The sequence below is a fragment of the Apteryx mantelli genome, chromosome 2, assembly GCF_036417845.1.
Source record: "Apteryx mantelli isolate bAptMan1 chromosome 2, bAptMan1.hap1, whole genome shotgun sequence".
Classification (NCBI taxonomy): domain Eukaryota; kingdom Metazoa; phylum Chordata; class Aves; order Apterygiformes; family Apterygidae; genus Apteryx; species Apteryx mantelli.
This window is the reverse complement of record NC_089979.1, coordinates 125,321,844-125,343,880: the sequence shown is the minus strand read 5'-3', so window position 1 is coordinate 125,343,880 and position 22,037 is coordinate 125,321,844. Positions and strand designations below refer to the sequence as shown.

Below are 22,037 nucleotides of genomic sequence, written 5' to 3'. Positions count from 1 at the left end.
TCACTCATGCCTAGCCAGAAGACACCCTGGCTTTTTAAAGTCTCTGATTCCAACAAGGATTCAACTTCCACTGAAAAAGTTGTATGGCCAAAGTAGCTACATTTTTCTCTCACCCACACCCCTTAACTTGCCTTTTCCGGATTGTATCTAAAAGACTGCTTGCTATGCCGTTTGCTTTATGCATAAATACCCTTTGCATATTTAGAAGCGTGCTAGATGGTACATAAGCACTGCTACACCAAATAGGGTATGCTCTAAGCGTTAAATTTGCAATCAGAAGTGCTAGAGTCGCAACACCAGAAAACAGATCTGCAAACCGCGCTGGAGCTGCTGCACTAAAGCTGAAAACTGAGGTTACAAGCTTACAGGTCTAGCATAATCACTCAAGGACTGTGACTTGAAACCTTCCTCCACATCGGGGAGAGCTTCCTCACAGGGATGTCCTGTGCTAAGTGACAGAAAGTCTTATTCACCACAAATAAGACTGGCTACACAATTCAGAAAGTATTTTTAATAGGTCACAGAGTAGAATTTAACTTTGAAGCAAGCTAGACCATCTCCAGCAGCAAGAAGCTCTGTGCAGACGAAGTGGCTCCTGGTGAGAGGAAGGCAAGTCCAGAGCAGACATCGACAAATGGTACTTCCAGGGACTTTTGCAATAGCAAAGAGAATCCGCAAACAGCTCCCTCATGTGTTCTCCTGACGGGACTCTGTGCTGTGGTTCATGCTGCAGGATCGGATGCCTTTTTGTGGAAACTACAAGAGAAGAGCTCTGCTTTGGCATTTAATGCTACAGCTCAAGGGCCTGACCCTGACAAGTGCTGACCACTTGATTTTTGCTGCAGTCAGTTCCTTCTTCCAACACCCCATACCCAACGCCCTGCAGACCCAGACTCTGCCTTTGGGATTTATGGCAGATGTTGTCATCAGCAGCTCAGGCAGGGAAGTTACCTGACCTCCGCAGAAAAGCATGAACCACCTTCAGAGTTCAGCACCTCAGTGATTTTCTCTGATCCACAGGAAAGGCAATAGACTTGCAGGTTAGTACTAGAAAGGGACATGACATTGCTCAGTTGGAATGGAAACATTCAAAAGCACCAAAGTGCTACACAGAAAACAGAGCTGCAAGCAGACACCAAAGCCACAAAGCCAGCTCTTGCTGATGCAGATCAGTGGGACTTTGGCGATCACGTATAATGCTGCTCTTAATAGATAGTAGTGAACCAAAGATACTATTTGCTGGGGAGCACTGCCATGAGACAGCAAGTTAAATATGCTCTTAAAATTGTAGGCTGTGGTCATAAAATGTCTGAAATTGCCATGAAGTCTATGTGGTACAAAACATTTAAAGTAATTTGATCTGAAATGTTTGAGATCCTTTTGGAAACAATACAGAATGAAAACGTTTCATTCAGAATCCAGCCCATTTAATTCCATAAAGATGGTTATTCTACTTAGACGCGATACTAGAATGCTTCAGTTCTACAGAAACTGGAATTACTGCCTTATTTATTATATTACACACAATTTTAGAGCAATTGCTATGAGAGGCTACTACAATGCTACAGAAACTTCAATGGGATTTTCAGTAGGGATAATAAAATACAGAAAAAAAACCACTCATTTATCAGACATTATTTTGCTTTGGCTTTTTTTCAGCAATTGAAAGTATTGGTACTAGAAAAGGGTTTCTTGGTAATAGTAATTCGTTTTTTGATATTAGGACATAATACATTGTTTGCGAGGCTACAATAATCTAAAAACCTTAGAGCATACTGCGAGTTTTCCATGCAGTGGAAAAATACAAATTGAAGGTGTACCTTGCCTATTAGAAATCACAATAGCATTCAAAATTCATACCACATCAGAGACACATAGTGACACTGATAACCCTGTGACTGAGGCTTGAGCACAACTTCATGGCAATTACCAACACTTCTCCTTTAAAATGCATGCCCAGTGCTTACAGCCATAGTTCCACAAAATAAGCCCAGTTTTAGGGCACCTGGCACCAGATTAAAAAGGTGATAGAAGCACATAACACAAAACACTAAGTTCCCATAAAATCATTTTGCTTGATCAAAGCTCATCTGTAAGTCTTGAAATGTAACTTTCTTCCAGTAGACTTTTTTGATGGGTGTCACGTGTCCACACTGCTCTGCAACTGAACTTCCTCAGTCAGCTCAGATCTTTCGTCAGCTCAGATCTTTCACCAGCTCCTTTTTGCCCCCCTTCTGCTTCTACTGCTCAGTGACCACAGTGCCTGGTGTCTTCTGGATATCTACTCAGTGCTGACGCTAGCCTCTGTTCTTTCTCTTTCACATGTACGTCCACCAGATCCAGACCTTTATATTTCTGCTACTGAAGAGTCCCCTCAACTTCAGACACATCCCTTCCCCCCACGTCGCTGTGCAGGGTGCTGCTGAGTACACAGAGCTAGGTCTTCCCACCAGAGTCAGCCATGACTGCAAAGGCCTCCTTGGGAATATCAGCCCTCAAGGCAAGAGAGCATCCATGCAAGACCCTATGAGGACCAATTTCACCTCCCACTGCATCCAGAGAGCAAATACTCCAGCATGGGCACTTGAAGCCAAGGCTTAGCACTTGAGCCAGGCCTCCCAAAAAGCTCAGGACAGTAACAGATATTCAAGGGCTGCTAGAGTATCCAGCTCTTATACTACAGGTTACCTAGCGCATCCTTCAACCAGAGACCATAAAACCTCTGAATACAGCAGGGATTGACTAACAGTGCATTTAGGACTACCATTTCTTTGATGCAGGAGACAGGACAACGAGTAGACCACTGAAGAAAGAGTGGGCACTGGAGGAGGGAAAGCAAGAATGAGAAGAGGAAGGCTCCAACAAGCAGCACTCTGTGAATCCAGAGAGAAACCAAAGATGCCTGGGACCTGCAACCAGCCACAGAAAGGAGACTGCTTGGGGGGAATCTCACTGGGATTACAGAATCGCAGTAGCATAGCTCACATGGCTGGAGTGCTGCAGTGGATGGATAGAGGCTCTTGCAGAAAGCCAGGCTGGGAAGGTGAGAAACATGGGTTTTGAACTATGTAAAGGGCTGCCTGAAACACATGGAGCTTTTCTTGGAACAAGTGACAAACCAGTCAAGAGTTTACAGGTAAGGATCAGAGGCCACACCAACATGGGTGACATTGGGCTACGTGCCTGCTACAGACCTCCTGATCAAGAACAGAAAGTAGATGAAGCCTTCATTAGACAGCTGGAAGAAGCTTCATGATTGCAGGCACTGGTACTCATTGGGGACTATAACTACACTGATATGTGCTGGTAGGGTAATATAGCCAGGCACAAGTAATCCAGATTTCTGCAGTTTGTTGATAGTTTTCTGATGCAGCTGATATTGACGAGTCTTCTGGACTTCTTATAAGCAAGAAAGAACAAGTTAGGGATGTAAAGGGCTGTAAAGGTCAGCTGCAGCAACCATGAGATTGTGGAGTTTAAAATCCTGAGAGAAGTGAGAAGGATAAACAGTACAATTACAGCTTGGGACTGCAGGAAAGCAGAATCCGACTTGTTCAGGGATCTTCTTGGTAGAATCTCATAGAAGACCGCCCTGGAGGGCCCATGAGAGCTGGCTGATCTTCAAGGACAACCGCCTCAAAGCACAAGAGCGGCCCATTCCTGCTTGCAAAAGTTAAGTAGGCTCAGCAGAAGGCCTGCATGGATGAATAGAGAACTCTTGAGTTCAAACACAAACAGGAAGTATACAGAAGGTGGAAACAGGGGTGGACTTAGTCCCTTAGTCACAGACCCCGTCTCCAGTTAGATCAGATGCTTTGAAGCCTTGCAAATTTCTCCAAGCTGTATTATGTAGACAGTGAGTTTCTTTCCCTCTCCTCAGAAGGAAACTCTTCTGTGGGCTCTGAAGAACTTTAACCAAGGTATAGTTTTGCTTCTGACTAGCAACTGCTGATAATTATTTGGCTTACTGATGTTCGCATTTGAAACTTGTGTGCGTAGAGCTTTTAGTTTAGGACAGTTTCTGGCCATGATTCCAGTGCTGAGTTTAATATAACAGGTTCTAAAACCCTCTCATTTTAGGAAGAACACCTGTCCTGACTAGGATCTGTCCTAATCTGTCCAGATCCTCTTTAGAGCATGTATCAGAAACATAACACAGATGTAACCTTCACCCATATGTATGGGAAACATCTAAAGCTACTGACAATTCCAGACCTCTCTGTAAAGAGTGGAAACCTGGCCAGACCTGGTCACAGGTACGTGTCACCAAGAGTTTTGCAAGACTGGTCAAGAACAAAGGATTATTACTGCTTTTTTCTTGTTTGTTTTAATTGAACAGTGGCAGGACCCTGATCCTGAATGGACTGATTATCTTTTTGAAAAAAGAGACAAAATCTGTTTGCAGGCTACTTGACAAATTGGCTACATGACCACCACACAGTACTGTGCTCAACTCTCTCTCCTGAATTACTGTTGGCTGGAGTTTCCAAATGTCCTCTGGGATGACAGAGAACAAACACAATGTTGCTTATGCAGCATGTTATATGCAGTGTCTTAATCAGCCAGTCCTGAGTAACAACGTTCAATTTCTCACAAACAGCAGCACAATCTGCTATTCACATACTGGATTTTAGCTTTTACCATTAAAATAAAACCTCCATCTCACCAAAAAATAGACATTTCATGACAGGCAAGGCATATTTTACAAGTCCATTTACTTCCTATTACCTTTGTCCTAGTTAAGGATATATAGATCTTAGCAAACCAAAAACAATAATGGAAAGAGGCAGAAATAGGAAAAGTCTCCCTAAAATAGTAAAAATATCTGTTTCAGAGGCAACTCTTCATGACCAACAGAGGTAGTTAGAGATTTAGTAAAATGTGAATGAACAAGATGCAGTTTCACGATCCATTTAAGTCAACATAAGGCCACACTAAAGCCAAATCCTGCTCTCTTTTTCTACGGTCCCTGCTACCTCCCTCACCAATTCTCACCAAATTCTGTATGAAGCTGAAAAAGATGATTGACCCAATCTAAAAGCTCACTGATGCCAGAAGCGTGTGGGAGGGGAGCTGCTACATCTCCCTTCTCCAGCATGTCTGGCCATGCAGTCAGTCCTGCCTTCTTCCTTGCACCGTCTCTGACTCTTGTTGGGTCTTTGCTGATTCAACTCACTAATGCAGCAGAACGCAATTGTCCTTTTCTCCTGGATTTGTTTTCTACCAAGTCAGTAAATTGAACGAACTCACAGAGAGGGCTGATGAGCCCTACAGCTGGTCAAGGTAAGCAGTATACCCACAAACCAAGCATAAGAAGGACAGACTAAGGAGGGCTAAGAATCCCTCTCTCTTCTCAGCACCCATAAGTTCGCCCTTCCACTTCAGTGAAGATATACCATAAGACTTGAGCAGATGTGTGGGCCTGGCTGTTAACCCATGTAGCTGTTCTAAGAGAAGAGACCAAAAGCTTTAGCTGTTAGACAAAAGAAAGAGAGTAAATCCACTTAGTCTCCATTAGGAATTTTTTAGGTGTGGCTATGGCCAATCTTTAAGTCTTTCTATAGAGTGTTTGCACTCTGTACTTCAATGACCTTTAAGTATTATGGGCAGTCATTAGCACTTCTCAGAATAACAATATTAATACCAGAGTGGAGAAGGAAGCAGATCAAACCTGATTGAAGTGAACAGGGTGGAGGAACACAAGTTTCCATGTTTGCTGCTGCTTTGGCTCTCTGAGAGACTCCTTGCATGGAGAATACTTCACCAACAAGAAAAGGGATCCAATCCCATTCCCTCCCCCCCCCCCTTTTTTTTTCTTAAGACTCCAATCCCTGCATGGGATGCTAAAACACTAGAAGGGCATTGCCTCTTTCATCTTGCACTCTCCACGCTCCCCTACAGGGACTGAGTACAACTCAGGGCAAACAGAGGCACTGGCAGTGCAACTACGTCTGCCACTTATCAAAAAAACCATGATCCAGTCAAGCAGAAATCAACTGTCACTCCACAGTTCAGCACAATCCCATCAACGGTGGCAGGGTTTGTTTGTTTGTTTTTAGTTTAACTGTCTCACGAAAAACTCCAAGAATTTCTTCCTTTTTTTTTGGGGGGGGGGTGTTACTGTTTCTTGTGTACTACAGCCAAATGCACCCCTTGTTCCTCTTGTTCCTCTGGAATCACTCCAAATCTGAAATGGAAAGTAGCCTGTCGCTGAGCATTCCTCCTGCAGCCACTGATCAAAGACACTGCCCCGGAGCTCCCAATATTTCAGGCCATTTCCGGGGGGTTACATTTCCCTAAGGATTCTCACTCAATGGGAATGTCAGAAACAAGAACTGAACCCACATCACAATCAGACTTTTTGCAGGCTGAAACCGCATTCAGGCTATTACACAGATTCCATTATACTACCCATCAATTAATGCCTTTTGCAGCACAGCAAAAGCAGGGAGTGTGTTTTTTAATACCTATGGAAATGGCTTTCTCTTCCTGTGGTTGCAATCAGGAAAGCACTTGAGCTAACTGTCCCTTGGCAGAAGTAGCAGGGGATTTCCACGTCCATCTGAAGCACTTGCACAGTTGTCCTCCTCACCGCTTTTGAAGGTATAGCTACATAAGCAAAGCAAGAGGGAGTGCGGATTTACAGCACATCATCTGTTTGATGGGAACTGCCAGGGTGTGCTCTCTTCGCGCAGTAATGGCAGATAGACTGGCCTGCTCATGGAAGAGGAGTAAACTGTTTTGCATCAACCATGGGGTAAACTATGCAGCACGTGTGTGCCCCATGGACAACTATCGTGCAGTACAGAAGCTGCTGTTAATCTATGCTTCACCCCATGGCAATTTAAACACTGTGATTGTAACACTGTGGCATCTCTATCAGAAAGTTCTCTCCAGCTGTTTTACAGACGGAGAGTTAAGACCAAGCTCCTTGAATGCTTCTGAAGACTTTGACATCTAAACTGGCCACCACTTTAGGTACTGACTTCACCAACCAAGCATTAGCAGTCATGTGCAGTTGCTGTAAGAAAAGAAAGAAAGAAAGAAAAAAAAAGCAATAGTGCTACTTAAACTGTCAAGCAGTCACTGCCATCCCTGGCAGGAATACGTTGTTCATTCTTACTTTCTGCTCTTTCTTCTTAGTACCAGCACAAGCATTTCTGCGGCTGCACAATGAAATTAATTAACTGATCTGTCTGAAAAAATAATTGTGTTCTTCACTTCCAAACCACTACCCTCACTGGCTCATCCTGACAGCAGGCATTTCCAGGGAAAATTGTGTATTATGCACATATAATGTGTATTATATTATACATATATAACATAAGCAGGTCAAGTATAGAAATACATTGCATACTTGAAACTGAGCTTTACGATGCAGATTTATCTACTAAATTCAGATCATTGCTGGCTCAAACTTTTAGGTCTTCCTGTGAATAAAAACAAAACCATTCTAAAGCTATAGGTTTTGCCATGATATTTCTTCTGGATCAGACATTTTCGTCAAAAAAAAAAAAAAAAAACCTTCACCTGATCATTCCCCTCCTACAGAATTCCTGATCCTACAAACAAGTTGAAATGTAAAGGCAGCAGAGCAGAATCCTGCTTTCACTGAATGAAGTAACAAAAGAACTGGGTTAACAGCAAGAAATCTCTTGTTGTACAGTAAACTTCATGCATAAAACACAAAGCTACTGGAAAATAAGCTACTTTGTGCATAAAGTGGAGACTAGGTTACACAGGTGAGGCTTTGTTTGCCCTGTTTGGAGTAAAATACAGGATAAAGTGCACCTGCTGTTTTAAATAGCTTCTGAACATTCTTAACTTTGTGTTGACGTATCCTCTGAAGTGTCAGTTTAAGAGCACTCCTTGCCTAAATCATGCATTCACTGGGGCAGGAATATCATTTTCTCATATTCTTACTCAGCATAGGATGTAAGGAGAGGACTTAAAAGGGGAAAGAAAGGAGAGCATTAGAAAAAATAAAACTTTTACTATTGAGAACTTAACACTAAGAACAAGCAAGCATTAACACATAATGAGCCAGTCAGGTTCTTGCAAACTCTGCCCATGGGAACAGCCAGAGCATTGCTACTGATTTATCAAACAGGAGGATAAAAGACCCTAAAAATACATAATTATGTACCTATGTAGTCCTGGACATTCAAACAAATAGCCCAGGTTAAAAATAAAGATGGCTTGCTTTCTTCCTCAAAGGAAACTTGCAGCCATGTCAAGCGACTTACAAAGATTGTATTGCTCTGCAGACAAATGGGAACTGTTACATGAAGTTTAACAATTATGCCTTATCTCCACTGCAAAAATCTGACCAGCCCTGAGAAAAAACAGGGAACAATCATGCCAGAACGGGCTCCTTTGACCTCAGTATATACAAATAATCAAAGAACAGATGGACCCTTAGGTGAAGTTTCATTGCAAAAACTGTTACAATGATACACGTTACAACCATCTTCTAAGCACCTACTTCAACAGTAATAGGGTTTTATTGTTGTTTGGTTGTTTTTTTTACAAACTATAGATCTCCAGAGCTTATACTTCAGTGGAAGAGAATATGGGCTTGTATTGGACCTCTTGCTATAGATTTGTTAACTGACTTCCCCCTCCACAAATATGTTCTTCCCTTACTTACAGCTATCATGCCCTCCTGGAAAAGAACTGAACATCATCTTTGGGGCCTTTTTTAGCACAGAGAACACTCCAGGGAGAGGGAACTTGCCTTGTTCTTTGCCTGATCTTGTTAATAAAAGAGTGTCTGACTTTGAAAAGGCTCTAAAAACATTAGACCAAATTTTGGTCTGAGTCATTGAAGGAAGCCTGATTTTAAATGCTGACAGGAGAAAGAAGACAGACAGCTTTTCCAAGAACAGCTGAGCTTTAGACATCATCATGTGAATTCAGGCATTCATAGTTTGAATACATTTTAGCAATGTAAGCTAAAAGGTGGTATGCATTAGGAAAATGTGCCTGTTTACTGCCTCCCCCAAGAGCAAAAAGCCATGAAAAGCAGTCAGCCTGGCCTTAGTACCATTACAGATAGCACAGGTAGAGCCTTGTTCTGTTGGTCTTCTCAGACCATCTTTTTGGGGACGATGGTCAAAATGGCTTAGTCCACCTATCGCAGAAGCTAACCTATTTCTATCGTCATCTGAGGGGACATCACCACATGAGGGGAAGACAGAGACTGATGCTAACCATTTCACCATGCGCTACTCAGTAGTGTGCTCAGTACTGGAAGGCAGCCTGATATTGTGGCAATGAGTGCTGGACAGAAACTGACTGGGGGAAGGGCAGGAAGAAAGAGAACCCCTCTGCTGAAAAATGTTATCAGCAGGAATCATTTCCCTGACACAGATGGAGACTAAAGACATACAACACAGAAGACTGAATTGTGCTCACAAGCCTGGGATTTAACTGATGGTCAAAACCTGAGTGAAAAAGGGACTATTCCTCTAGCCACATAAGCCTTCTGCACCTGATTAACGCTACTCACGTGTGGAATCCCTCTGCAGGCAGCTAGTTACCCATGTGACTAAAGCTAGACCTTGATTTATCTGCAGCACTACAGATTTATCTTCTTCCTGTCCAGCACTCACTGTGTTAATTCAGTAGTTCAGGTAGGCAAGCCACTCAGTACTTCATCTCTCCTTTTTCTCTCTCACCACATTTTATTCGGTTCTAAAATGAAAAGGGGGGAGAGCATGGGAGGTTAAAGTAAAGTCTGCAGAGGATTTCTCCTCCCCAGATTAGGATTTAATTGTATTCCTAGTGAGACCCTTCTGGTTGCACTTGGTCTTTCAGATGAATGTTTCATCAATATGATTAGAATCACATCCCTCAGTCTAGTCTATTTACACAATCTGTTGTGACAGCTCAGAGTATAGTACTCCCTAAAGGAAATATTAGATACCACCCTATCATTTTATTCAAATCATATTTTGCACTCCACACTATCAGTCTAATGTCATTCTCTCCTGGATTATATATCTGTGATATCCAGGAAGCACTAAAATCCTTCCAATAAGGATTAGATTAATATTTATATTAGCCATCCTCATATTATTACAAACAGGGCCATGGATACTTCCGAGGAGGAAAAGAAGGGGATGTACATACAAAAATTAAAAAGGGGGGGGGGAGGTACCGGGGGAAATAAAGGTGGGGATCAAAAAACCGACCGCGAACACGCGTGGGTCGCAGCAACCTCTACGCAAGGGCGGTGCCGGGGCACCAGCCCGCGGCTCCGGGCGCCTCCCGCAGCCCGGCCGGGCCACCGGCGCCTCCCCGCGGCGGGCCGCCCCGGCAGCCCGGCCGCATTTCCCAGCCCGACCGTGCCGCGGCCCCGCCGGACCTGCCGCTCCGCCGCCCGGGGGCCCCGGCTGCGCCTGCGGTTGGGGGGCGCCGGCCGCCTCGCCGCCCGGTGCAGCGCGGTGCGCCCGGCCGAGGCCATCCCTAGCGGCGGCGGCGGCGGGAGGGGAAGGCGCCGCGGCTGCCTCCCCTCAGCAGCGAGGGGCGCGCATCGGGCCCGGAGCCGGCGGGAAACGGCGCCCCGTTTTTGGTGGGGGCGAGGAGGCGGCGACAGGGCCAGAAAATAACCGTGTCCGGGACCCCCTCCAATACAGGCAGCGTTTTTCCCCACGGAGGGGAGGAGGGTGGAAAATAGCAAGCCGGGGATGAAAAGGCGAGCGGCTCGCCGCGTTATCACTTGCCTTGAGGAAGAGGGAAAACAAATTCAGACTGAAAGTAAAACTCCGTCATACACTTGAAGATTAAAAAAAAAAAAACTTCTGGCTGCGTGTTGGGAAGTTGCGGAGCGGTGCTGCTCTAGGTGCTTTGGTTTTGCCATTAATTCACTGCTCAGGGCAGTGATTTGCTTTGCTCGCTAGCTTTATGCGAAACACATAAAATACCTGCTCTGCTCCTAGAGAAATGGGGCTGCCGTCGCTGAAACGTACACCTTTCCCATACAACCGCAGCATCGGGAAACGCCGACGGGAAAGGGGCGGTGGGTCATTTCATTTTTCCACCCGGGTCTTTAATATCCGCACGAAAGTTCGGGATTAGAGCCGAGGAATGAAGTTTCGTTGAAAAATCAAAAGGGAGTCCCGAAGCGTCAACGCCAAGAGCGCGCAGAGGAGAGGTGATGAGCTTTCGGAGCGGGTCTGTTAACGAAAAAAAACCCCAAAGTCTTTTCTGAACAGCCTTTTGAAGCCGATCCCCTTTCGGGGAAAATCCTGTCCCTGCTACACCTATTTACCCGCCTAGAGTCGATGTATTAAAAATAAATAAATGCGATGTATGCAGCTCAAAGAACCTCTCCCTTCGAATAATGTGAAAATAACCGAGTTAATTGTTAATTCGGAGGAAACGGATTCGAATGGTTAAAAACCCAGTTCGTCCCTTTCACAGGGGATTTGGGTCTGGCTAATTGTAGGGGAGAAATTATCTTGGGGAGCAGAATCTCTCACTTGGCCAGAGTAAGTGGCGAGAAAGCAGATCATGCATTTGCCTGAGAAGCGAAACAGTAGCAAGTGAATTCCAGTTAACATCCGAGGAAGTCCAAATTTTCTTTAACGGAGAGCTAGATTTTGCAGCTTCACTGAGCAGACTTAAACAGTTTGCCTCTTATTGCACAGTATCGCCTGCAATCGTGCAAGCAACTATTTTTTTTTCTCTAGGCTGTGTTTTTATCCCAACTTAATTCTTCTGCAGTATAGCTCTCGTTTCACAGTTGCACGTAGTTTTCATGTAAGAACTACCGAAGTAATAGCAACGAGGCTGCAGTGGTGGTTATTTTACAGCCTTTTCTGCCCGAAAGCTGCAAGACAGAGTTGTCAGACCTGGGTTGGGTACATCTAGCTTTCTGTTTGAGGAGGCTTTGCACGTTTTTTAGCACACGCAGTCCTTCCCTGTCGGTCTCTGTGCAGCCACTTTGGAGGGAGGGGGGAAATCTTTTGGGGGGTCGACCCCTCCGTCCAAACCCACGATAAAGGATCTGCAGAGAACGGTCGGGTTTTTTTACCCAGTGAGTGCTGTTTGTCTCGGTAAATCACATTACGAAGCAAAGTGCAAGGGTAGTTAACTTTATCTTCTGTTAATGTAAACAAATAAGAAGCATCCAGTTCCTTGATCTTTATTTAAATAAAGAGTTGTTTATCAGTGTCATCCTATGAAGATTAATTAGATACCTTTATTCACAATTTGGTGTCTGACACTCCATTTTAGGAATGCATTATAATCACAAGGTGTTAATTGGGGCCAGCCAGGCACTTATGTTTCTATTAAACAGTGTGAGGACTTTTCACAAGTATTAAGTTCCTTTTTTTTTTCTTTACTGTGCAGTGAAAAAATATACAGCTTTTAATAACACAGTGCTGCGGAATCACGCTCCTGAGCACAGGAGCAATGAGTATTTTGCAGCCGCGGAAGAGCGGCCGAGGTGCCGCTGGAATGCCATTAAACCCCGGGGGGGGAAACGGGGGCATCCTGCCAGGGGGCTTTTCCAGGAGAGCAGAGGGGATATCCCTCACCAAAAAAAAAAAAAAAAGAGAGAGAGAAAGAGAGAGAGAGAGATGCGTCCCAAATAGTTAAAAAAAAACTTTAAGTCTCCTGCCCCATACCGGATGCGGCTAGCTGCTCCTTGTCCAGGAGGCTGACGGCTCAGGGACAGCTGCTGGGACATCGCCGACGATTTTTCACTTACAAATATACAAAGAGAGAGCCGTAAAGGCTTGAGCCTCGCAGCGAGGATTCAGCAGCTCATCGAAATCTGCGGGGAAAGGCGCTGCGCTGCCTCCCCCGTGCGGGGGGGGGGGGGGCGGCGGCGGCGGGGAGCCCGCCCGGGGCCCATGCAAATGCCCCCTGATTGCGTTAGCTCCTTGGGGAGCTTTAGTTTATTTTCCTTGCAAGGCGGGCATCGCTAACAGTTTAATCCCATTACTGCCTGCATTTCCTCAGGAAAGGTCCTGCCGCACCGGGAGTCTGGCCTCAATTGCTCGGCGAGGAGGGGCTCTGCCCCACCTCCCCCCTGGCCCCGATAAGCGCGCAGGGGAATCGCCGGCCGCGTCCGGGAAAAGGAGGGGTGGGAGGGCGGCGGGCGGCCCGACCCGGCGGCGGGAGCGGGCGGCGGCGGCGCCCCGGCCGGAGAGTGGCAGCGCCCGGGAGCCGCCGCCGCCCGCCCCGGGCCCCAGCTCCCGCCTCGCGGCCTGGGGGAGGGAAGAGGCACCTTCGGGCTCCTGCCAGCAGCAACATGCCAAGAGGCAGCTAGACTCAGAAGCATCCCAACCTTCCGCTCCGGGGGGGGATGCACCTCCCCACCGGGCCGAGGAGCCGCACCACTGCAAAACCCCCGGACTTACGCTCCCGCCTCTCTTTCCTTCCCCCCCCCCCCCCAGCAGGGGCACTCCACAGCAGAAAAGAAGAAGCAGAGAGCCACCCCCACTCTTATCCCTGGCACCACCACATTTATTAAAAATTACTACTATGTACATAGGAAAAAAAACAGAACCAAGTCTCATTGGGAGAAGTTTGTGTGCCAGCGCTCTAGGGTTGATCAGTTTAAAATGGCTGAAACTAGATAGGCAAGAAAAGTGGACAAGTTACATCACTTTCAATTTTGTACAGGGCAGCTGAAAAGAGTCACTTTACCTACATGTAAATAGAAATCTGTTAATGTCTTTAGCAATGCATTTGCAACGCTCTGTATGCTAAGTTTGATTAATCAGAAAAAATGCCTTTAGAACTTCAAAGCACCACTGGAGGTCCTTCCAACTGAACTGCTATAGGTAGACTATTTATACATTATTCCACAATATTCTACAGTGTACCTAGACAAAACACAACTGTACACTTTGAGATTTTGGCCACCTCAAAGGCTAGGCTTTTGGGATAGAGGTGTTTTTCCTTATGAAAGTCCTAGACTAAGAAAAGTCAAATTTGGTCACTGTAACCCCATCATTAGCAACAAGAGCTTCAAGTCAAATCCTGCCTGGCATACAGGCCTTATTTTGACCGTCTTCTGCCAAGGAAAGCCCTAGCTGAGCAATATACAACTCAGCCAATTGTGCTGCAGCTCAGTCTAAAGCAGAATGTAGCATTTGTGCAGCCCCCCCCCCCCCAACCCAGCCCCCTTTCATCAAAAGGGGCAGGCAAGGAAGAAAGGGGAATCTGGGATCCAAACTCCCTATTTCCTGCTCAGGAGTGCATAGATTTCATCAGACCTCTGAGCCAAGTCAAACTGTACACTTTAGTGTCTCCAATAAATAAGCTGCACTGTAAAAAGTCTAGGCTCTTGCTTACAGCTTCCACATGTGGTTCCTCGTAAAGTTAAGACTTCTGTTATAATTTGTTCTCTTCCTACTTGGTTACCTGCAACAGTCAAAAGCTTTGGTACCTTCTTTAGAATTGCACACAATTCAAGGTGGAAGGCAAGAGTCTTTTTGGCAATTGTAATGCAAAAAAAACCCAAGGCCACCCTGAAAAAAAAAGTTAGCCAATTGGAATAAAAGAATGCTTTAAGAACTAGTATAGAATGCATAGTAGCCCATGCCTTTTGAAGTGTCTTTGCTATAGTCCTCAGCATTAATGTCCTCACATTTCATAGTCGGGGAATTTTCATTGCTTGAAGTGCTAGGGGAGAGTCGTCTTCTCTTACAAGCACCCGTGTAGACCCCAGAATCATTTGAATCTAGAGACTTTATGGAGGGTGGAGTCTCTATCCAGGATGAGCCGATTTCTTCTTTGACCTTCTCCTTGGAAAGCTGGTCTTCAGAGAAACCCGGAGGACTTGTTCGGGAGGTCCAAGGTAAGCCCGTTGTCATTTTTCTCTGGTAAGAACCTCTGCTCCCCCAGCCTGCCATGGATGGAAATGTTGGATCAGGGTAATATCCCAGAGCATGGGATGTCTGAAGGGGAAGGGATTTAATGCCGTATGGGAGCAAGGTGGTAGGAGAATACTCCGTCTCATAAGAGTTCATGTCCAACTTGTTGGCACCAGGCTGCTGTACAGGAGTAACAAACCACCGCTGAGGAGGGCTGGCTACCTCTTCATTCTGCTGCGGGGAGAGCAAGCCGTTTGTCTGAGGTACCGTTCTCTCACCATTGTAAAACCTGGCAGGGGGCAGGTTGTTGACAAACTGTTCTTGGAAGAAGGGTTGCACACTGTATCGGGCACCAGGGACAATCTGGTGGGATCTAGGAGAATCCGTGGGAGATGGAGTTAATCTGTCATTTTCTGAAGCTGTGTACATGCTACAACATAAAAGAGAAACACTGAGTGTTGTTCTTTACAATTCCAGGTGTGGTACTAAAACAGAAAACTGAACAGGAAGAAAATGAGTTATCACTGAATCAGAATCATACCTAGGTTTAACTGGAAGTCCATTTTTATTTATCTGTTTTAGGAGTTTGCATTGTTGTTCCTAGACAAAAGCATAAGCTTTTAGCATTGCTGCTACACATATACACTGTTCTCAGCCAGGCAACCCATTTTAAATGAGGCACAGCATTTTCCTCTGAGAAGCCATACTTTGGTGTATAGAGCTATATGCAGCTTTTCAAAGGCCATTTGTAGGCAGGATGAGAGCACTAGACAAATCTTCTGGTGGCAATTTGAAGAAGTTGTCTGCTCTGTGGATATACTTGATACCCCATTGCTAGTCTTCAGGCCAGGGGGTTTTGTTAATACATTTAACCAAAGTTTAGAAGCCTGCTGGAAGACAGGTGATCAAGACAATGCATTAACTACTCAATTATCTCTCCAAACAGAAATTTGATGTCTTTGAATGCATTGCAACAGCTACCAAAGCTGCCAGTAGAAATATTACTACTTCAGAATAAATGAAGAATGCTTCAGAATAAAGTAGCATGGAAGGCTTTTTCTTCCTTCTACATACAAATATTCAGACCAGAATCATGTCTCCCCAACAAAGTCAGTTACAATAGAAGACAGAAATGTACTTACGAGTCATAGTTGTCTCTGAAGCCTTTTGCAAAAGGATTATGGTCAATTTTGAGCTGGGTAATCTTAAAAAAAAAAGCAGAATATTGTAAGATGATATGTTGAACCCATGCCACTTAGGTTTATTAATTCTCATTTTATACACCCATGCTTACATCAGTGTTTTGATATGCTGTAACTGCTATGAATTGCGTTTCAGGAAAAATAAACGTTTGAGTCTTTGAAGAATCATTCAAATCTTCAACACCATCTTCAGTCACTTCCACGATGTGAAGCCGAGGTTGGTATTTGTGTAGAGACTGCAGCACTATCATCTAGAAGAAACCATGCAAGAGATTAGTTGTTCAGACAAATCACATTTAACACTTACAAGAAGAGTCAGGCTATACAATAGATCTTTTAATCTTTTGACTTGGGAATGAAACAGTTTTAACTCTTAGTAAGATACAATTCACAAGTTGTAGATCTCACCTTAACTAGGCTACCAATATGCTAAACTCTGCAAAGGCAGGAAATCAAAAGGTGTAAGCTAGACCCTCGTTTTTGCTTTACTCTGGAGGAAGAAACATTAGCTAAAGACAAGGAAATCCACACATCTGTTTCTGATACTGCCTCTTCTTTTGCAGCCGGTTAGAAAATAAAAGGCTCCCAATCCATTTTAAGGAGGGGATGAGTCACAAAGCCAAGGACGTAGCAGCCCAGTCAGTGAAGCCGCGAGCCTCGGCGCTGCCCGGCTGAGCCGGGGACGCCATTCAGAGGCTGCTCCCCATTTACCTGCGCGTTGTTGTTGTTGGCACCTTTGTTGTTCGTCAGCTTCAGCTTCCCGAAAGAGATCTCCTGCCTCATCCAGTGAGCCCCCGTGTTGGGCGATTCGGGGTGAACGTAAACCTTGTTGCCTGGGGGAAAAAAATAAGTGAATAAGTGAGAAGCCGTGCGCAGAGGCTTTGTGGCGCCTCGGCACAGCAAGGCAAAGCAGGGAGCAGCGCCGGTGAGGAAAGCAAGCTGCAAAATGCACCTAAGCCCTGGCTGTCCCCGCGGCAGGATGCCGAGGCAGCGGGAACGCTTTTCCGGGGGCCACCCGGGCCCGCACGTACCTTGCATGTTGTTGTCGGCTTTGCCGCAGGTCACCCACTTGCCCCCCTGGAAACGCCAGTGGTTGGGGTCCGCCAGCACCACCTCCACGAACACGTTGTAGTGGGCCGTGGGGTTGAGACCGGTGATGTTAAAACTCAGGAAAGGGAACATGCGCCTGAGGAGGGGAGAAAAGCACACCGCATGCGAGGCGGACCGGGAGCAGAGCCGGAGCCAGCCCCGCGCCTCGGCACGGAGCGCCTGCCCGGGGCGCCCCGTCCGTCCCGGCCCCGGCAGGCAGCGGACCGTTCCCCCCTCCCCGGCCTCGCCTCCCCCCTCCGCCTGCTGCGGGGACACTGAACGCCGCTTTTCGGGGAAAGCGGCCCGGCCGCTGCCCGTCGGGTCCCGGAGGCACGGGCACCGGGGCCACGGCCGGCCGGGCTCCCACGCCGCGGGGCTCCCCCCCCCCGAGGGTTCGCCTCGGCCGCCCCGCTTACCGGCCCTGCTTGGTGATGATCATCTCCGTCTGGTGCCGGTGAAACTTGAGCCAGAGGGGCCGGTTGCAGAGGAAGACCTGCGCCCGCAGCCCCGGCCCCGCCGCCGGCACCCCCAGCGCCCCCAGCCCGCCGCAGGAGCCGGCCGCCGCCGCCGGGTAGGGGCCGTAGAGGGGGCTGCTGCCCGCTGCCTGCCCGTACTGGTAGCCGCCGCCGCCGCCAAACTGCGCCCGGGCGCCGGGCGGGCAGACGGCGCCGGCGAAGCCCCCCGGCGACAGCACCGAGCCGTAGGGGTAGCGCGCCCCGGCGGGCGGCTGGTACACGGCGCCGTGCTGCGCCGCCGCCGGGTAGGGGAAGAGGGAGCAGGGCCCCCCCAGGTCGGCCCCCGGCGGCCCGGGGGACTGCAGGTAGTAGCGCTCGGGGCTGAGGCTGTCCATGGAGTAGCGGGCGGCGGCGGGCGGCAGCTCCTCCTCGCCGCACGGCGTGGCCTTGCGGCCGTCCGGCTTGGGGGCGGCGAAGGGCGGCTCGCCCGCCTCGGCCTCGCCCAGCATGGCCGGGCCAGCGGCCGCGCCGACCGGGAACTTCTTGGGCGCCTTGTCGAGGTCGAGGCGCGGCGGCGAGCCGGAGCCCGAGGAGCGGGGCGGCCCGCGGGCCCCGCCGCCGCGCCCGCCGCCCTCCAGCGGGTAGAAGGGGGCGCCCGGCAGGGCCCCCGCCGCGGCCAGCAGCGGCTCGCCCAGCTGCATCGGCGGAGCCGCCGCGGAGCACCCGGCCCGGCCGCCCAGCGCTGCGGCGGGGCTCGGCCCGGGCGCTTTATACCGGCGCGCCGGGCTCCGCGGGCCGCCGGGGAGGGGCCTGCGCGGGGCCGCTTCCTCGCCGCCCCTCCGCCCCCGCCGGCCCATTGGCTGGGCAGCGTGACACTAATTTAATTAGACAGCTACTAATTGGAACAAGTCACCTGTGACCAGGGGGTGTCCCCTCCACACACGCGCACCCGGCCCCCTGCCCCCGCCGCCCGGCTCCCCACGGGGCGCAGCCCCGCGGCAGGGGAGCGCCGGCTTCCCCTCCCGGTGGCCGCGACGGAGAGCCCTGCCCTCACCCCCGCTCCCCCCAAAAAGACCTCTTGCCGAGGTGACAGGGCCTCCCGGGTACTTAACCGCTTCGTCACGGACCGGAGGGTCCGCGGCGGGGAGCGGGGCACTGGAAGGAAAGGGAAAACGGGCGGGAGGCGAGCCTCCGGCCCGCTGCGACGGGGCGGGCGAGACCGCCCCCCCCCCCCCGGCCGTCTCGCCGTTCAAACAAATCGGCTTGTGCCTCCGCTGAGCCAAGTAGCCGTCTTCCTCCCCCCGGCTCCCTGGGCAGCATCATTACCAGGGGGGTGACACGGAGTGACTCATTACACCTTATCAGGGACGTCTCTTTGGAAACCGGAGGGGCCGATTCGCAGTTTCATTTTTTAGGAACTCCACGCCTGGTTTCTTGCAACCCCCTTTCCCCTTCAGTAGTCCCCCCCGGGAAGGCAGCATTATAATTCAGCCGGGTGCCAGGTTCCACATTATGTGAGTTAATCTGCTTCACGCTTTTTGTCAGATCGGAGCCTTTTGCCTGGAAGGGTAAGGGACTAGGATTCAGGAAGATTTAGATGCCCGTGTGATTTTGAGGAGCGGACAGAGGCTGCATTAACGATTTGCCGCTAGAAACCCGTAGCCCCTCGCCCTCTGCTCGCAGCTCGCCAGCTCGCACGGAGCGCTGCAAAAACCTGCCTCCTCCTCACGGCTGAATTTTAACGCAGACCCCCAGAGCAACGAGGATTTCGTTGCTGGGTGGCAGGATCCGCCGCGGCTCGGGGAAGGAGCCCGGCTTTAGGCGGCGGAGCTGTGCCCGCCGCCCCCGCGCTGCCGCGGATCCGCTCCGCCCCCGCACTGCAGCGGACCCGCTCCGCGCCGTGCGCCGCCGCGGAGCCGCGCAGCCGCCGCCGCCGCGCAGCGAGGCGACGCGGGTTAATCGCCAGCAATTAACGGCGGCCACCACCCTCCTCCCCGCCGGGGAAGAGGCGCGCGCGGGCCTCTGCTTAAATTCCGCCCCTGCGCAAGTTTGGCGCTCAGCTCGGCGCTGCCGGCGGTCGGTGCCTGCCTACAGGGGCTGCTTTCCTCGGAGGGGGGCACGGGCAGATTAGCAGCCGGCCGGGACTTCATTCGTATTCACTGACGGAAACGGAGGGACGGGGGCAGAGCGGTCCCGCTCTGCCCACCCCCGGCGGCGGCCGCACGCACGGGCGGGCTGGGAAGTGCTCGGTACAGCCAGCCCCGAGCCATCCCCTTCCCCCCCGGCCCTAACCGCCCGGTCTCTCCGGGATAAGGTTTTGCCCAACTTTTCCGACGATCTCGTCCGCCTGAGGAAGACAACAAAAAAGTATCTGGGAAGCCAGGCGCTGCGGCACGAAGCAAACCAGCCGCTGCGCGCTGCCGCCCTTTCCCCGGGCGCCTGGCCGGCAAGGTGGTTGCCTGCATCGCGGGGGGAAGAGGAGAGCAGAGGTGGACCCGGCAGCCGTGCTTTGAAAGCAAAACAAAACGGGAAGCAACCTGCAAAGCGCCGCTAAGGCTCAGCCTCTGCTTGCCTTCCCGTGGCCGGCGGGCCCCGGTGCAGGCTCGCCGCGGGGCAGCCCCCGCCCGCAGCTGCGGCTCCGCTAGCCCCGTCCGTCTGGCTCTGCATCTCCCGGGCCAGGGCAGAGATGGAAGGATATTTTAAAAAGCTAACAAGTAGGATTTAAGGGAGTGGATTTTACAGAATTATAGACGCGCACAAAAAGGTCCCACGGTCAAAAACAAATCCGTGCAGGGCAGGTGCCGTTTAGTTCAAGATTGCTGCGGTTTTTCCTCCAAAACTCGGGTAACATAGCGTTTAATAGAAAAAAAAAAAAAGTACAAAAGCTTCCAGTGTTGCTCTAAGTTTCCTGCGGATTGCACTGTCTTTTGGGCGGGGGGGGGGGGTCGTTTAGGAAAACTGTGGCCGTCCTGGTGACAGAAGAGCTTTTCAGTTTAGTTCGAAATATGTCTAGGATTAAGCTTTTCCTAACGAATTAAGGTTTCCATCCAGCTTTTTACAGAGTCGGGGTTATTTTCAGATGAGCTCGGAAAAGTGGCAGCCTGGCCTCGGTCCCCGTGCCGGGCTCCCGCAGCCCCGGGAGGCAGCGGCGGCGGCGGGGGCCGGGTCCGGGCTGCCCCGGGGACCCCCGTCGGGGCAGGCTTCCCGGGAGCCCCGCTCGCACCGCGGTGCGCCTCGGCCGTGACAGGATTTGAGGACTCGACTTGCAATTTTTTTTTTTTTTTTGGGGGGGGGGTATTCATCTACTCTGCACGCGGAATCAGAAAAGCAGTGATTTCCCCCCCACACCCCGCAAATTAAAGCCGCCAGTTCAATCGCCGATCCAAGCTTGGGGGAGCCGGTATTTGCCGTCCGCGCAGCGTGCAAACTTGCCCTCCCTGGGGACGGGGTGGCAGCCCGGGGACGGCCGCAGCCCTGCTCCCTCCCCCGGCCTCGCTGCCTCGCCGGGGGCCGGCCGGGAGCGTGGCGGTGCGCGATGTGGCAGCCGCGTGTGGGACCGGAGATTTCTGAATGGGTCCCTCAACCTTTGAGATGTTATCTTATAGATAAGCCTGCAGGAACGGCAGGCTGGTGACACAGAAAGGAGCATGTCAGGTTCGTAAAACTACTCAAATAACCTACAAACCACAAAAAGAATGTTGAAAGAAAACGGAGGTCTTTGAAGGGTTACAGATTATCTTGTATCGTTGGGTTTTATTCAAATATACTCTTTGGGTTTATTCAAATAGGGAGCATCTCTGACTGTAAAGAAGCTGTTTGTTGTAGAATACCTCATTTTCTGCAGTCGGAGTTACAGTGGAATGATACTGTATTTCCTCTGCTGCCTTGGGGATAGGACCGAGCCCTTTCCTTCTTTCTTCTGCGGCTGGTGCATCAGAGAAGAGCCCCCACTTCCACAGATCGCTTAAACTCGTGGGGCTGGAACCCTTCAATTGAAGTACTCTGCTCAGTGGGGCCTAAGAGGAGAAAAGAAGTTGGGATCCACCAGATCTGTGCTATTAGGCCATTATCCATATATATGGAAACCCGTATATACCCGATATCCTTATATATATGGATATATGGAAATGGAGATAAACACACACACTACTGGGTCGATATGGACAGCTTAAGAATCTCTGTCACCCGGTTCACCTGCCATGCTGTTTGGTCTTCTTTTGCCGAAGTCCTGCTGTCTCTACTGCAGGATTTACAGGTCATTATGTTATTTTTCTGAAAGCTACATACATCGGAATAGTTTCTGTGAGTGAACATGTTTCCTTGTCTTATTCCCTAATTTTGGTTAAAATCTAGCTCCCTGTTTCTGGATCTCCTCTTCAGTTTGCTAACATCTGATTTGCGAAGGGCTTGGACGCTTTCAGCAAGTTTGTATAGGGATTTTTCAGATTTTCTAT

General features: G+C 49.5%; 1 protein-coding gene across 1 annotated transcript; it reads right to left on the bottom strand.

Moving 5' to 3' along the window:
- Positions 1-14,531: 14,531 nt before the first annotated feature.
- Positions 14,532-18,284, bottom strand: EOMES (eomesodermin). Its single transcript, XM_067292465.1, has 6 exons — positions 17,545-18,284; positions 17,071-17,225; positions 16,751-16,872; positions 16,132-16,290; positions 15,980-16,041; positions 14,532-15,267 (listed from the first exon to the last, which is right to left on the bottom strand). Exons 1-6 carry the CDS (start codon positions 18,282-18,284, stop codon positions 14,532-14,534), a joined length of 1,974 nt encoding a protein of 657 aa, XP_067148566.1.
- Between the last annotated feature and the right edge of the window lie 3,753 nt (positions 18,285-22,037).